Here is a 16,458-nt window from a genome sequence, read left to right as displayed (position 1 = left end):
GAGCAGCTGGAAGAGCTGGCTGGGGCTGTGCAGTGCTCACTGCCCTCGGCAGCCCCAGGGAACAACTGGATTAATGGCTAAAGCAGGGAATGGCTGATGGAAATAGCACTGACGTCAGTCACTGTGGCTGATGGCAGGGGACACTGGGCACTGGCATTACGTGACAGGTCTGGCTTTTAAACCTTTCCTTAGGCACGGTCCTGGCCTCTGTGAGGAACAAGGGCTGCTCCAGGCATTCCTGCGGGGCTGGAGAGGCAGAGCTGGTTTGTGTTGGGTACAGAGAGCTGGAGACTGATGGATGCTCCCAGCTGATCATGGGGATTTTATCATCATCATTATTATGATTTTTATTTTGCATGAACACTTCTTTGAGGTTGGACATCAGCAGGAATTTCTGCATGGAAAGGGTGGTCAAGCATTGGGAGGAGCTGCCCAGGGAGGTGTGGAGTGCCCATCCCTGGAGGTGTGGAGTGCCCATCCCTGGAGGTGTGGAGTGCCCATCCCTGGAGGTGTGGAGTGCCCATCCCTGGAGGTGTGGAGTGCCCATCCCTGGAGGTGTCCAAGGAACACCTGGATGTGGCACTTGGTGCTCTAGCTGGGGATCAGGCACAGCTTAGACTCGATGGCCTTGGAGGGCTTTTCCAACCTGGGATTCTGGGATTCTCAGCACGGCATTGTGAGGCAGATCCGGTTTATCCAGAGCTTAGGGAAGGGAAGCTTGGCTGGGATTCCTCGTGGAACGAGGTTCTCCTGGAGCTGCTCCTCAGCTGCCATTCGCCGCTGTAATCGATGGTCTGGAAGGAAATCTGAAATCACTGCTGATAAACCCGCGGCTGCCACGGAGATTGGCGGAGTGGGAGATGGTGCTGAGGACGGGGCAGTCATGCAGAGCAATCCGGATTGCTTGGTAAACTGGGCATTTAAACAAAGTGCGTTTTAACGCGGCGCGGCGCGAAGCTGCGCGTGGTGAAACAGAACGCTGGCTGATATCCTGGGAAGTGCTGACTTTAAAATGGATTCAAGGGTCACGCTGCGTGAGCAGCTCAGGGTTAAGAGCCTGGCACAGACCTCAAGTGGAAAAACCTGCGAGGTTGGAAGGGCAGGAAGGCACTGGAGGAAGCCCTGGTGAGATGGCACCTACAAAGGTCACCTCTGATGAAAAACTGGGGCAAGCAAAGATGAGGGCCCCAAAACAGATTTGCTGTTTGCAGGTTGTGACTTGGACCTGCTGTGTTTGACTCCTCAAACAGAAGGCTCCGGCGTGCCTCGACTGCGCTGCACAAGCAGCTCCTGTGCAGAGGCCACTGCCTGCTCAAAGGCTCTTTAACCTCCCCAGAAAGGTCACACCAAACCCAATTTCTGTGAGTCAAGGCCAGACAAATCGATTCCGTGCCTTTCCATGATTCCAGAGCCGGGCTGTGCGGGTGGGGAGCTTCCCAGGGCACCCACCGCTAGGGCTGGGCACAGAGGGCGGGGGCACTCCCCGTGCCAGGGCCATGCTGCCCTGGGGGGCTGCAGGAGACAGGGCTTGGGAGCCCTGCAGTGAGAGGAGCCCTTTCAAGGGCTGCCCGGCAGGAGGTGACATTTAAAGGCGGTGTTTTTCAGGTAAAAGCGCTGCTGCTGGGACGGAGCCCCCGGGGAAGGGGACGGTGGCTGTCACAGGCTGGCTTTGGGAGGTTGTTTATTTGTGTTATCTCAGCACCCCGAGGAGCTCGGCTCGTCTGGCGGGGCTGGTGCAAGCACGGAGGGAAAGCAGGAGCCCCGAGCTGGGGATGGGCCAGGCAAGGCAGGAAATTGGTTTCAACTGGGTGGGCAGAGGGCAGGGGGAAGGCAGTGCCAGGCTTTACACAATTCCTGTGGGTTGGGAGGGGACTCCAGAGGGCCATCGGCACCTGGGCAGCGCTGCCTTGTCCTCAGCTCCTCCAGAGCCCTCCCGGAGGGGCTCGCCTGTGCCTTAAGGAGACAGCAGAGGGGTTGCACCCTCTGCTCTGGCAGCCCACTGGCACAGGGCGCTGTGCCCCATCCTGAAAGTGTGCCAGGCCAGGCGGGATGGGGCTTGGAGCCACCTGGGCTAGTGGAAGGTGCCTGCCCATGGCGGGGCAGGGGGGATGAGATGAACTTTAAGGCCCTTCCAACTCAAACCCTGCCATGATTCTGTGATTGCACTTGGCCAAAGGTACCACTGTGGGTTTTGTGCCATGGTAATTAACCTGGTCTTCCCTGCTGCAGGTAGAGGTCACTCCTTCTCATCTGCCAGTGGTCCCAAGCAGAGACTTTTCCTTTCCAGCCTTTGCCACCCTTAACCTTCTCTTCCCTGAACCAAATTCTCTTTTTTTTGGAAATATTTTGTCATGGTTTCTAACGACTGCTTGTCTGTTCTTCTCTGCTGAAGTGGGGCACTCTCCTCAAAACCAGCGCCCAGTTCAGCCTCCTGGCACCCAGCAGAGCTGGCACATCCCAGCCCGTTCACACATCCCAATACTGATGCATTTTTGGGTGGGAGATTGGCACCGTGGGTGGATGCCCAGCCAGTGGTGTGCAGTGATCCTCAGCCAGCTGTGATTGCTCCTCACGAGGGTGCAGATGTGACAGATCCATCCCACATCTGTCATGCCAACAGCTAATGAAAACACAGCCCAGCAACGGATTCGGGACACAACCGGAGCTTTAATTTGATCCGTGATCCCAGCTGAAAAGGCTGTCTGCAGTAATTCCTTTGGGAACAACACTTTCCAAATGATTTGCACCCACATTACCCAGACAGGGATGTACTGTGCTGCACCTCTGCTGTTTGCTTGCATTACTTATGAGAAAATCAGCTAAAACAGTGTCAAAAAAAAAAAAAAATCTTCCTCAAGTCGAGCTAGAACATTTACTGCTCCTCCTCCCTCCACGAGACCTGCTGTCTTTTCAAAGGAAGGAGTTCAATGGCTTGACATGTTTGTTTGTGACAAACCTACAGTGGCTGTTACTCATTTCCTTGTTATCTTGTAGGTACTTACAAAGAGTTCTTTTATCTGCTTCAGTATTTTTCCAGGAACTGAAATTAAGCTAACTGTTTTATAATTCTCCAGCTCTTCTTTTTTCTCATCATTAAAGACAGGCACTATTTTAGCTCACTTCCAGTCTTCTGGAAGCTCCCTGATTCTCTACAAATTCTTCAGGAAAAAAAAAATATCTTGGGAAAAAAAAAATAGCAGCCCTAACAGCTCTGAAGTTACTTAAATCAGGTCTCTAAGCATCTGTGGTGAATTTAATCAGGTCCAACCAACCTTAAAGCAGCTCATCTAAATGCTCCCTCTGTGTTCCTTCCCTCTGTTTGTCTCAATTCCTTCCCCTTTCTGGCCGGTGCTCGCTGTGTGTGGGACGCCTGATTGCCACTGATTTGTAGGAAAGGCACCAGCACGAAAAAAGGTATTCAACCTAAACGATGTGTTGGCTCCTCTCTCGCCTCATCACCTTCAGATCCCCATCAAATAATTCCTGTCTTGGGCTTCTTCCTGCGTTTCTGGTGGAGAAACATCGTGGTGGCTTTTTCTTGCTCTCGGTGGTTGTGTTTCATTCCCTGCTCTTGCCCCTTGAACTCTCCACTCCGCTCCGCGGTAATCACACCAAAGAAGGATTTGGTGGAAGGATTTGGAGTGGGATAATGATGTGGCTTAATGGCTGCTGGCAGGGAGCTGCTTCTGAGCATGAGGCAGAGCTGGGGAGGGAAGTGTGAAGTGGGGTCTTGGAAACACTCCAAGCACACAAAAGCGGCGCTGGTGGTGACCCTGGGAGGAGAATCCTGAGGATGGGAGCTGGGGTCAGGCCAGGGGAAGGAGGAGGCTGCCATGGCTCTGTGCTGGGCAGTGATGCCATCAGAGAGGCTTTGGGGTGGCCTTGGCCACGTGAGGCTCTGGGGTTGTGTTAGGAACCCCCAGCCAAGGGTGGGGACAGTGATTCAGGAGGCTGTGCTGATGGGGAGACTTTTCCAGAGCCACCCTACCATAGGAAGGGACATCTGGGTGATGGAAGAGGCTGGGACAGAGCCGTGGAGGGAGTGATGGGTTGGGGGAGCACAGGGACCATGCAAAGTGTGCTCCCTACATGTGACGGGGAGCTCTTGGCTGGGATGGAGCCTGGTGCTGAGTCTGCCGGGATGGCTCTGGGGCTGAGGATGGATGGGGTCAGGTTGGATGACCCCACCCTTTGCCTTCACCTGCGGGGTGGGTGATGCAACATCTCCTCTCTTGTCCGCAGTTACCTCATCGCCGAGTGACGTTCTCTGCAGCCAGCCAGGCTCAGGACCTGCAGGACCCCTCCCAGCACAGCTATTACGACAGTGGGCTGGAGGAATCCGAGACCCCCAGCAGCAAATCTTCGTCGGGGCCCCGCATCGGGCCCCTGGCCCTGCCTGAGGATCACTATGAGCGCACCACGCCCGATGGCAGCATCGGGGAGATGGAGCACCCTGAGAACGGTACGTGCCCGCCCCTCGCGCCTGCCCCTCCCCTGAGACCTGTCCCCGAGGCTTCTGGTCCTCCATGACCCGTGTCCCCGGTGTGGGTGACGTGGAGCTCGGCTGGGACACGCTCGGCTTGGTGGGGGCGGGAGGATGGAGAAGAGGTGAGACTCAGAGCAAGAGCAGCAAGGAGTGGTGGGGAGGGGAAAGGCGGGTGAGGGAGGGGAGGTGTGGGCGAGCTGTGGGATGGGAAGAGTCAAGGAGACAGGTGGGTGGGGCAGGAGATGGGTGTGGCAGGAAGCAGGTGGGTGTGGTGTGGACAGATGGGGGTGGCAGGGGACAGGTGGGTGTGGCAGGGGACAGGTGGATTGGCCCAACACGGTGGTCCGAGATGGCGCGAGCAGAGGGGCTGTACCCCAGCCCATAGGGAGCTCGTGTGCCGCACTCAGCGGTCCCATGGTTGCCCATCCCCACCTCAGCGGGACTGGGGTGTGCTGGAGCTCCCCGTGTGTGTTTGGAGTCTGACCTGTGGGAGGTTCCAGGGGCAGAGGGCAGAGCAGGTTTAGTGGCACAGGCTGGGCTGAGGAGATCCGTGGAGCGGAGGCTCATCGAGTGTGGTGGTGGTGGTGGTGGCAAGCCCCAGAGCGACGTGTCCCTTCACCTTGCCCCTCAGGTCACCTGCCAGTGGGGTCCAGCTTTCCCTGAGAACCCCTGGAGGTGTCTGTGCTGTCACCACCAGAGAGCTGCTTCCCCCTGCCCCGACGCAGCTTCACCCGCGGTCGTGCTGCTCGTGCTGCCTCCGTGCTGCCCCCCTGGCTGCAGCCCACCCCCCCAGCTGTCTTCTCCGGCCAGCTCCCATTGCTTCCTTGGATTTGGCTCTGGCTGTGCACATAACATCTTCTCTCCTGTACCTGCTGCCTTCTGTGCTCATGTCCCCGGGGGAGGTGGCTGTGGAGGTGGCAGGGTCAAAGAAAATTCTGGGAGGGAGGAGGTGGCAGAGGGTTCTCCTGGAGTCTCCTCCTGTTTCTGGGAGCATCCTTGACTTTGGGACAGGTGTGTGCATGGTGGGAAGATGGCTGAGTGTGTGTTCAGACGGGTTTTAGGGAGCTGCAAACCTGCTGGGTCCCTGTGTTGTGGAAATGGACTGGTCTAGTGGAACATCTCTTCCTAATGCCCAGGTTATTCCTGGAGTAACACTGGAGTTTTCTGTGCTACAGCCATTGGAGCGAGGTGTGGTGGGGTTCCCAAATCCATCTGTTGCACCTTCCTGTCCATGAGTGTTGTGCAGATGACTTTCTCCCCAAAAGTGCCAGTCAGTTACCTGGGAAGAGCAGTTTGGAGCAGTTCCTGGAGCCCTGGGACTTGGAAACAGTACCAGGCTTCCCTGAGTACTGGGAAGAGAGGCTGGAAGGGTGGTGAGCAAGGAAATGCCCCATGGATGAGCTGATGGATGTGGCGAGGTAGTGGGGGTGATGGACCTGGAAGAGGAAAGGTTGAGCCCTGGAATGTGACAGGAAACTCAGAGATGATGAGGGAGGAGCAGGGCTAAAAACAGAAAGAGGGGAGAGAGAGGAGCACCTGGAAGGTGGAGGGCAGAGAGTGTTGGCTTGGGATGTTCCTTGGAATGTTCATCGTGTGCCCAGCTGGATGGACAGAGCTGAGGAAGGTCAGGGGACACTGCCTGGAGGGCCCAGGAATGGCTCCCTGCCCACAGCATCACAAACCTGCCCTACAAACCAGCTCCCTGTCTTGGCACAAGGTGCCCTGTGTGTGTTCACCTCCCAGGAGAGCAGCAATCACCCCACGCCCATCCACCACCAGATCCCTGTGTGGTGCAGACCCTGCGGAGGCTCCCAGGGAATAACCACAACCCTGCTCTGCTCTCCATCCCCTGAACGTCCTGCCTTGGCTCCCTGCCCATGGCAGTGGTTGGGAATTAGTCTCCAGTGGCTCCAGCATCTGTCCTGACCTGTGCTGGGTGCAGAGGCCGTGGCAGGTCAAGGCTCTGGGAATCCACCAGCATTATCCCGAGCTGGTCCTGGTGCTCTGCAGATAATCTGGCACGGCAGTTCAGAGGGGACCTGAGGAGCTGGGGCCGGGGTCGTGATCCTCTAAGCAGACTGTGAGGGGACCCTGGCACTGGGACAGGCGATTTGGGGATTAGGAGGCTCTGGGGTGTTAGACCAGCTCACCAGAGTTGTGTTTGCTCCATTCCCTGCCCGAGGTGTGGCACATCCACATCTGTGCTTCCAACCAGACCTTTTAGTCCCGAGAAGGATCATGCCTTGTTTCCTGCAAAGGCTCCCCAGTGATGTGGGACCATCATGACCTTTTGGGGACCGTCCCACCATGTCCTTGCCTTGGCTTCACCAGCAGCACCAGCCCCTCCAAGAGGTCAGATCTTGGGTTTTTGGGAAGCTGTGCAGACAAAGCCGCTCTTGACCTTCTGTTAAACCGTGGAGACGTGCTGGATCCCGCACCCCCATCCCGCGGCACGAGCGCCAGGCTGACACGACTGTGCATTTTCTCAGCTTTCATCTGGTTATAAATATCCAACATAACAGGGCTTCCATTGCTTTCTCCAGGAGATTATCCCTGCAGCCGAACCAATCTGATAAGCAAGTATGCAAGGCTATTTATAGCGTTTCAACTGGAAGACAGATCCATGCCTTTTCTTTGTAGATGGTTCTTCACTTGATTAACACACATCTCAGTGTCCTCCTTTTTTGGACCCTTTCTGCTGTGCAGACTGCAGTAAAATGCTGTATTGCAGGGGCTGAGCCAGGCCCTTTGCAGGAGGAATTACGCTGGTTCTGGTGAAAGCTTCTCCAGGAGCTTGGCACTGACGTGGCAGCTCCTCAGTCATCCCAGGCGTTTGTCATCCCTGCTATTTTCCCTCTCTACCCACTGTTTTTCCTCCCCAACATTTCCCTGCGCTGCTCCCCACCTTGGTGGGGCATGCTGAGCTGGGAACGAAGCTCAGTCTCCCACTTGGCCACCCGGCGCTTTTCCCAAAGACATCTGTTCCCCCCGGATCCCAGATTTGCTTTGGTTGGAAGGAGCCTGGGAATGCTGGTGCTCCACGGAGGCTCTGCCCTGCCATAATGCACGGAGGGCTTGGATGGTGACAGTGCCAGTCACTCTTCATCGAGGGAATTTAACAGGAGTTCAGGACCAAATATGAGCAATTTAGGAATTGTTACATGGAGCCTGTTTTCCCTCTGTCCCTGTGTGGTGCAAATGTATCTGAGATTGTGATTTATTGGATGAAGCATTTCTGATTCATGCTTTTCCACCCCCAAAATCTGTTTTATGGCTGTTATTTAAAGTGGGGACCCCATGCCATTTTTAATGCATGCAGTTACAACCGTGCTCCGAGTATGGAATTACCAACCACCTCATGAGCTTTCCCAACACTCTCCGTGCCGTAGGATCTGCACTTACCAGATGTTCATGAGTTTATCCTCACAGTTCAAGGGAAGAAACTCACCATAGGTGGGGAATGAAACAGAAAATTGCAATTTGCATTTTTGGAGGTGGCTGCTCGCTCTGGGTGACCCTGGATGAGCTGGTAGCTCCTCCCTCTGCCACGTTGGGAACCTGGTATTCCAGAGGCACGAGGCAGGAATCCGGCTGCTCCCAATGCCAGAACCCAGGCTTCTGCTGACATCCAAGGCAGGAGCAGAACTTGGCTTTGGGACTTTGTGGCAGAGCTGGTTTCAAGCCCTCCTGCCTGGTTCAGGCTTTGCCAAGCCCAGCCTTTTCCCAGTGCTGTCCGAGCCCCTCCCAACACCTCGGCACAGCTGGAGTGAATGGATGGAGATTCCACTTCCCAGGTTTGGCTGCTGGGCTCAATAAAACCCCCCAGTCCAGGTTTTCCTTTGTTTCAGGGAAGATTTAGAGGCATGCATTGCAAAGGAAGAAGGAGCAGCTTGTCTCACCTGTGTGTGGCATGGCCATGAAATCCCAGCCTGTGATTCTGCTGGGAGCATCCCTTTAGGAATTTCCCACTTTGTTAGCACAGTGTGTGAGACCCCAGGTGAGCCCTCCCAGTGGAAGGTCCTCTCTGCCCCCAGTTTCCAGTCTACACTTAAACTCTGCTTCAGCTCCTCCCATTTCTTCCCACTGAGTCCCACAACACCAGAATTCCCTCTCCTGGTGCGTACTCGGAGATCCCATTCAGGCAACTCAACATTTAAAGATCTCTTTGAGAGAAAACCGAGTCAAGTCCCTCCCTGTGAGCAGAGCCAAGGCAAGAGATTTTGGCAGCTGGGTGTCTCTTCCTCTCTTCCCACCCTTCCTCGCGCTCCTCCCAGCCATTGCCATCTGCTCCTGCCACCACCACAGACCTGCAGCCTCATTCCTGGGCAGCAGCAACATCTGGCACATCTTGGAGGTGCGTGGTGCTTTTTGGCAACCCTTGCAGAGGCAGCCTGGGGAGAAATTTCCCTCCTCCTCCTTGCTAATTTCTGATTGTAGTTCAAGCCTTCCATTCCTTCCTCTCATTTTCCTCTCTGCATGGTCTCCAATTTGCCCACAAGCTTTTGGTGGGCTGGATGTGTTCAGGTGATGTCCCACAGTCCCCCAGCAGCACTTGGTGACATCCACAGCATCTCCAGGTGCAGGGATGATGTGTCTGGGAGTGTTTGTGTTCACAGTGTCACCATGGCATGGAAATATGGCTGCACCTGGCTGTGTGTGCACCCTGCAGTGCCAGGGATGGTGGAATGGTTTGGCTTGGAAAGGACCTTAAAGGATTATCCAGTCCCACCCCCTGCCACGGGCAAGAACACCTTTCCCTATCCCAGATTGCTGCAGCCTGGCCTTGGGCACTGCCAGGGATCCAGGGGCAGCCCCAGCTGCTCTGGGCACCCTGTGCCAGAGCCTGCCCACCCTCCCAGGGAACAATTCCTAATTCCCAATATCCCATCCATCCCTGCCCTCTGGCAGTGGGAGCCATTCCCTGTGTCCTGTCCCTCCATCCCTTGTCCCAGGTTCCTCTCCAGCTCTCCTGGAAGGCCCTGAAAGGTGCTCTGAGCTCTCCCTGGGGGTGCTGAGCACCCCCAGCTCTGAGCTCCTTGAGAAGGTGGATGGCTCAGAGTATTCCCGAGCCAGCCATCCTCTTTTGCTGCTCACCACAAGGATGGATTTGCAGCCCTGGGCAGTCGCTGCCTCCTGCCTCTGCTTTAGTGCCAGTCATGAGCTGCTTTTTAAGGTTCTCACTGTGATTGTTGTTCAATTCCTTGCAGCCAACAGATGGGACAAAAAAATTACATTCTGTCTCCTTCCCTGGCACAGAGACTCCTCTAGATCTTAAAATCTATTCTCTTTTTCCTACATTATCTCTAAATGTCCCTTTCATCTTGCAGAGAGTTCCAGGCACATTTGCAGTCTGTGGAGTTGTTTTTTTTTTTTTTTTTCAAATGTACCATGCAGCCCTTCTGCTTTGGTGCAGAGGCTGAGGAATGCTTTGGAGTGGGCTTTGTCTGGGATGTGGGATTCCAGCTAGATCCGTGCCATTCCCGGTCTTTGCTGACTGGGATCCAGCAGGTCACACCTCTGCCCAGCTGAGCTCGGGTCTGGCCGCTGCTTGGACTCGTCTCTAGCTGAGACATTGTGGGTTTGGGTTTTTGTAACTGATCTTCAGCCCTTTTTAACACTTCAGGGCTGGAATTCCTTTTGTCCTGACCAGCAGCTCCCACCGCTGCCCAGATTTAGGGTGTCCACATTCTTTGTGAATGTTCTGCTCATCATCTGCCTCTGGAAATTCTTTCTGGGTCCCTCAGTGATCTTTTTCTTCTGCAGAAGAATTCGGGAGCTTCTCTCCTTTCCACACTTAATGTTGGTTCATCCCCAAAACCGGCTCCTGGTTTGCTTAATCACTGCTGGGAAAAGATTTTTATCAGGACAGACAACATCCAGCAGATTGCAAATGGCCCTGGATTACCCCATCCTGGTTTCAACATTTCTGCCTGAGCTGGAACTCCAGCCCTATTTCCTTATTTTCCATGTTTTCCAGCGGCCGTGTCTGGGCACACTCTGACGCCAGAGCTGCTCGGGGCAGGGCAGGGCAGGGCAGTTGTCCTGCCACGCCAGCCAGGTGACCTTCCTTAATTGTCCCCAGGAGCTGGGGTAAACAGGGGACGGCTGTTCCCCTGCCCCAGGAGCAAGCACATTGCTCCCAGCTCCAGAGAGTGCCTTTAATCCTCTCAAGACCTTCTAAGAAGGCTGCTCCTCGCTTCAGACGTTGTCCAAAATAGCTGCAATAATTTATCTGCCTCTCTTGCCTCACAGGATTATGTGGCGGCACACACATAAGGCTGTCCTCGAGTTCTCCAAAGATCCTTGGCGGATCCTGGACATCTTTAGAGGAGTTATTTGTAGAACCCAAATTTCCCTGCTGGATTCTGGCTGCTCTTTCCCCCCCCCCCTTTCTGTCCCTGAGCCCCTGAGGTGTGATTGTGAAAGGTCCAGGCAGTGCAGTCACTCAGAGTCAACGCCCAAGAGACAAAATCTCCGTATTTCAGTGGGAAGGTGCCTTCTCTTGGAGCACATCTAGGTCCCCACGGCTCTGTGTGTGCCTGCTGCATTCAGGATTGGACTTTTGGGAGTTTTCTGCTGGTCATTGCGACCCTGGGCTGGGCTGGGATCTCTTCCATTCCCTCTTGCTGTCTGTGGCAAGCCAGTGGAAATCCACAAATGCCCTCTCGTTTGTAATATGTCCATCACATTCCCCCTGCTCTGAATTTACTGGGTGGAGAAAATTCTATCATTTCTCCTAATCTTTATTCCTCTTTCCCTCTGGAAGCCCTCCCGAGGATGCTCTGTCCCTGTGCATGGTGAGTGCACAGCTCGGGGAGGTGACCCTGCCCTCGCTGTGTGGATTTTCCAGACAATCCTGCAGAGACCCCAGGCCTGGGGAGCAGCTGGGAGCTGCTGACCCCAAGCTCACCCCGCTCTTAGGCTTGGTCAGCTCCATGGCAAACTTTGAGACTTTCCTTAAGGGAATCAGCTACAAACAGATGGGAATATGGAAGTTTTTAGCTAAGAATTATAAATGAGCTCGTTGAGGGAAGGCGCCTTCTTCTGTCCCAGGGAAGGGAGGATTTCCCATCTTCCCAACAAGGGAGGCCAAACTGTGTCATGGAACTCCTCCAGTCCAAGGCAGGAACGTTTTCCACCACATTCCACCTCAGCAGGCCTGGGAAAAGGTTTTCACCTGGCAGAACATGACCCCGGTGACATTAAAACAGGAACCCAACCCACACAGGACTTGGCATTTTCCTTTTCCCTGGCAATGGTTGCAAATTCCGATGCAAATGCCCATGCAAATGGTCATGCACAGCTATTCTTATCTCTGGGCCAAATCTCAACATCCCTTCTTTGGTAGAAAGTCGATTTTCCAAAAATAGTTTACATCAGCCTCCAACTATTCATGGCTTCAGCTCGAGAGTTCCTTAAACCCTGTTCCAGGAAGAGTTTTCCGAATTAGATCTGCAATGGGAATGGGAGGGTGGAGCCCTTCTTTGCTTGTCCCACGTTCCTCTCCAGGGAGGACATTTCTTTGGAGCGAGGGGTTGGGTGAAGCTGCTTCAGGCTCTTCTTGTGTGTTTCCCAGCCCATTTTAAAATGCACGCTTGAACTTGGGACTTGCTGCTGTTTCTTCAGACAGGTGGGGGACAGCCAGGAATGGGAATGATGATTCCTCCTGAGCCACAGTGCTCTGTGTGTTTTGGGAGCAGAACAGGCAGGTCCCTCCTTGGTTGGCTCACCCCTGTCCCTGTCCCAGCACGGCTCCATGGTCAGCTGGACAGGGGAGTGACCAGGCTGAGCTTTTGCTGGGCCACATTTTTTTGGCCATTTTTGCTCTCCAGACAGAGCAGTTTTCCCACCCTGCCTGCTCTGTGGCTCCACAAAGAGCTGAACTTGCAGGAAGCTGGGATTCTGCAGGAGGCAGGGATTCTGAGCTTGGCATTCAGCTTTAGAACACGTCTAAACCAGAAAAAGCCACCGAGTGTAAAAGCAACAGACAGGCAGGATCCCTCAGCAGCCCCAGACTATTTGTTGTTTTCAAAGACCTGCTTCCTTAGAAAGCTCCTTTTGAAGTAATTTGACGTGCCATTTCCAGCTCCTGTGTGATCTACCGCAGTTATTCCCCCTTTATCTGCCTCCCAATGCTCCGGAATGTCTCCATAAACCTGCCTGGCAGTGCCTCTGCCCGTGCAAGGGACCTGCATTAGTGTGGGATTTAAACTTAATGCCAGAGGAGCTTACAAACTCTCCCATTTGAGCTTCTCGTGGACTCCACACTGCAGTTTCTTTCTCATAAAAATAGCAGGTGGCTGAGTTTGAAGGATCGGTCAGGTGTGGATCCCTCACATGGAAAATCCCTCTCACCAGCAGGAGATAGAGGATAAGGGATTCATCCCTGTCCCCGGTGAAATCAATGGGAGCTTTGCTGTTGAGACAGGTCAGGTGTCAGTCTCAGTTGTTGGCTCTTCCCCGGGATTTGATCCTTTGTGCTGTCACCATTAAAGAATCTCTCTTCCTGTCTCCTTCCCACGGGCTCTCATCCATCCTGATTTGAAGTCCCCTCCGTTAAGTGGCTGCAACGCCGGCGCTCCGCTTCCCCGGCAGAGAGGACACTCCATAAATCTCCCATTAGTCATGGCTGTGGCGAGCCATCCCAGGGACAGGCTGCTGTGCCTCAGAGGTTATCAAACCGTGGCAGCCCCTGCGTTTGCCTCTCCTTCCCGAGAGCTCAGTTCCCTGCCAGCATCCAGGGCTCATTTCCTGGGAGCTGAGGCGGCCACGCTTTGCTCAGGGACACAACAGCGGCCACGTGGTGCTCAGTCCTTGTTCCCTGGCCAGTGTGGCTGGAGCTGGGCTCCCTTTCCAGCAACTTTGAGCAGGACAAGAAGCTTCCAATGAGCAGGAATGGGGGAATTTATGTGTTGGTGGCCAGAAGGCTCCTTTTTCCCAGGAGAGACACGCAGGGACGTTGTGTGTGTTGTCCCCAGCGGGGTGGAGAGCGAGTTGTGCCTCTGAACGGGGTACAAGGCTCCCAGATGATCCCTGTGAGGTATTTCACCCTCAATCCTTGTGGAAAAGGAGGCTGAACCTCACTGGTGGGAGCGTGGAACCTCCGGGGGTGTCATGGACACCGAGTCCTACCTGGATGCTCCTTCCAGGGCTGTATCCCTAAAAATAAACATCCAGACCTCATTCCTGGGCTTGGGGGACAAGAACAGGGAAGGATCCCTCCAAAGTGCTCTGTTCCAGGGTTCTTGTCTGCAGGGAGCTCACATCAGAATGAGACTGATGATGAGGACTCTGCTCGTGGTAGCTCTTGGACGTGCTTGGATTTACACTTGGCATCTTTACTCCGGCATAAGACTGGTGTTGGGCTAAAATAACATCATTTTTCCAATAATTTGGGGTAGACTGGCAGGGATGCTGTGAATCAGGAATAAATCAGCTCAGGTGGCCCATGGCTGAAACCTGTGACTCCCCTGTAAGTCTGTGTTCTGCATTAGTCAGGTATAAAATGCTCTTCCAGGGATGAACAAGGAGCACGGGAGAGGCTGGGGAAGGGATCCAGCAGGGAAGAGCAGGGTGCTGGAATGCACGGGTTCCTGGGAACAGCAGTTCTCCGTCAGCTGTGTGTGTCTGCCTGGACGTGAGGAAACAAGGAGGCAGCAGGAAAAGGAGGAGGGGGTCAGGATGTGATCCCCGCTCAGGGATGTCGGAATGGCTGTCGTGTTGTTTTATCGCTGCCGAGGAAAGAGAAAATGGAGCAGGGAATGCAAAATGACAGAGAGTGAGGAGATGTGATATTTGCCTGATGTATTTTGCTGGTAATTAGTGTAATGCCAATTAGACAGAAGTAATCTTTTTTTTTTTTTCCCCTTCTTCAGCTGTATAAATTATTGCTGGAATATATGCCAGCTCAAACCGAGATATTAAACTCGGAGTGATGTGGAAATCTCTGCTCCTTGAGGATCTCTAGATGAAATTACCCAGACAACAGGGATCTTGACAAAAGTAAGGCTGACTCTATCCAGAAAGAAAACGAATCAAAGCCAAAGGAATTTTTGTATTCCACGTCTGGCGTCTTGCTGCTTATTAGCCACACAGGAAGGGGCCCCCACAGAGATGCAGCAACATCAGTGAGAAAAGGCAAATATCTCGCCTTTCCTGCAAACAATGCCACTTGCAGGCTATTGTTCCTCTATCAGCTTCCCTGAGGAGCAAATCCCGAGCCCTTCCCGTGCTGGGGCTGCAGGTAAACCCTGCCGCCCACGTGCATTCCATTTGTCATTCCCTGAGCCCTGTTTTCTCCCACACCGGGACAGCAGCGCCGGGGTTGTTTCGCCTCCGGGTCCCTCGGGACGCGGAGCTCTTTAATGATGATGTACGGCTTCCTTCAAAGGGTCAATTGCTGGCCTGGACCTCTCCAATCGCGGATCCCTCGGAGCTCTCTACCTGGGCACAGACGCTGCTCTGCTCCGTGCTGCACACGGATTTTCCCTCGCATGAGGAGCAGACCTGCTCCTGCCGGCTCCTCCCTTTGGAAAAATAACTGCAAAAAATTATTCCCGTGGACCGGTTCTGGAAATTTTCATCCATCTCTGTTGGATTGTGAAATCCAAATCTTCTCGTGCTCATCCTGCTGCTCCCTGGTGCTGTGCTCTGAGCACATCCCCTTTGCCAGCCTGCCTCTGACGTGGGGGGGATGATGTATCCCGCTTGTCCCGCCTGGGTTTTAGGATTTTGTAATCCTCGCTGGCTCTTTAAAGCGTGTTTTATTCATGGCAGCCTTTAGGACTGCCTCTGGCAGGCCTCCCTCGAGTGGTGCAAACTTTATTGCATCTCTCCTCCAGCAGCCTGTAAACTGCAGCACCCAGGGGTAGCTGGAGGTTGATATTCCCTATCGGAAGCGATTTTCTGTCTTTTCCTCGCTTTTCCGCAAGGGCTTCTTGCTGCCATCCTAAAAACAAACACAGGGCACAGCAAAATTCATCAGGATCAGGTTTTTTCCCCAAATGAGCCATCACCAGGCTGCCCTGCTCCTGAACTTCCCCATAGCCCATGTTTGCTCCTTCAGCCAGATGCTTTGGTGCTGATCCCTTCTGCTTTTCCAGGAGAAGGGGATTTCTCCCCAGTCCTGGCCATTAAAGAAGGGGATTTCTCCCCAGTCCTGGCCATTAGGGTGGCAGATCCTTTCAGTGCTTGGTGGGGAATCACAGCAAGAGGGCAAACGCTCCAATTCAAGCACCAGGGTTGATTTCTTGGGGTGAATTTTGCCTGCACCACAGGAGGATGTGACTTGTGCTGCTCCTGCCACGTGCCAGCCACAAAACCTCTTCTTGTGGTGCTCCCACTGCAGATTTTCAGCCTCACAGTCTGTGGGCGTTGGAGGCGTCAATAAGGAGCGTTTTCAGCTGCTTTGTGGCACGGCTGCACTGCAGAGAAAGGGGCTGGGCAGTCCAGGGGTTCGGGCTCTGGATCTCAGAGCAACCAGCAGAGAAACGGCCCCATTTGATCTTTGTGGGATCATTCCCGCAAAGTTCCCTGGCTATATCCCTGCTCTAACGCTCCCAGGACTGCTGTGTGTTGGATTTCACGGGGGTTTGGTTCCCTAGGGCTGGGTTTGGGATCCAGGGCTGTGAGTGCCTCCAGCAGGGACGGACGTTTCCCCCTCAGCACAGCCCAAGAGCCCCACCCTACATTTAGTGCTCGTCCCCTGATCCTTCTCACAGCCACCAAAAATTCCGTCAGGGATCTGCCTCTTCCCCAATGATACCTGCAGGACACGATCAGGACAGGCTGTAAAAGAGCTGGAATGACGTGGGGGTGCTCCCTTTCCTCGGAAGCACCCCAGGAAAGATCCGTGGCAAGGAAACAAAGCATCCACATGCAAATCCATACTGTCATTTCCTCTCCCGGTTTCCTTGGGGTTTGGCTTGACTCTCTTCCAAGGGCTCTTCCTTCTCCCTGCTCTGCTTCCCTCC

The 16,458-nt window shown here is 54.1% G+C and overlaps 1 protein-coding gene across 3 annotated transcripts in view; it reads left to right on the top strand.

The window, feature by feature from the left end:
* The window catches only part of PCDH1 (protocadherin 1), a 55,489-nt gene that overhangs the window by 24,073 nt on the left and 14,958 nt on the right, over positions 1-16,458 (top strand). For all 3 annotated transcript variants that reach the window (XM_053991334.1, XM_053991333.1, XM_053991335.1), the window contains exon 4: positions 4,243-4,462. In XM_053991334.1, coding sequence (XP_053847309.1) covers positions 4,243-4,462 — 220 coding nt within the window. The remainder of the gene's footprint in view (positions 1-4,242; positions 4,463-16,458) is intronic.

Source organism: Vidua macroura, chromosome 15 (assembly GCF_024509145.1).
Source record: "Vidua macroura isolate BioBank_ID:100142 chromosome 15, ASM2450914v1, whole genome shotgun sequence".
Lineage (NCBI taxonomy): Eukaryota > Metazoa > Chordata > Aves > Passeriformes > Viduidae > Vidua > Vidua macroura.
This window is presented reverse-complemented; position numbering and strand designations above follow the sequence as displayed.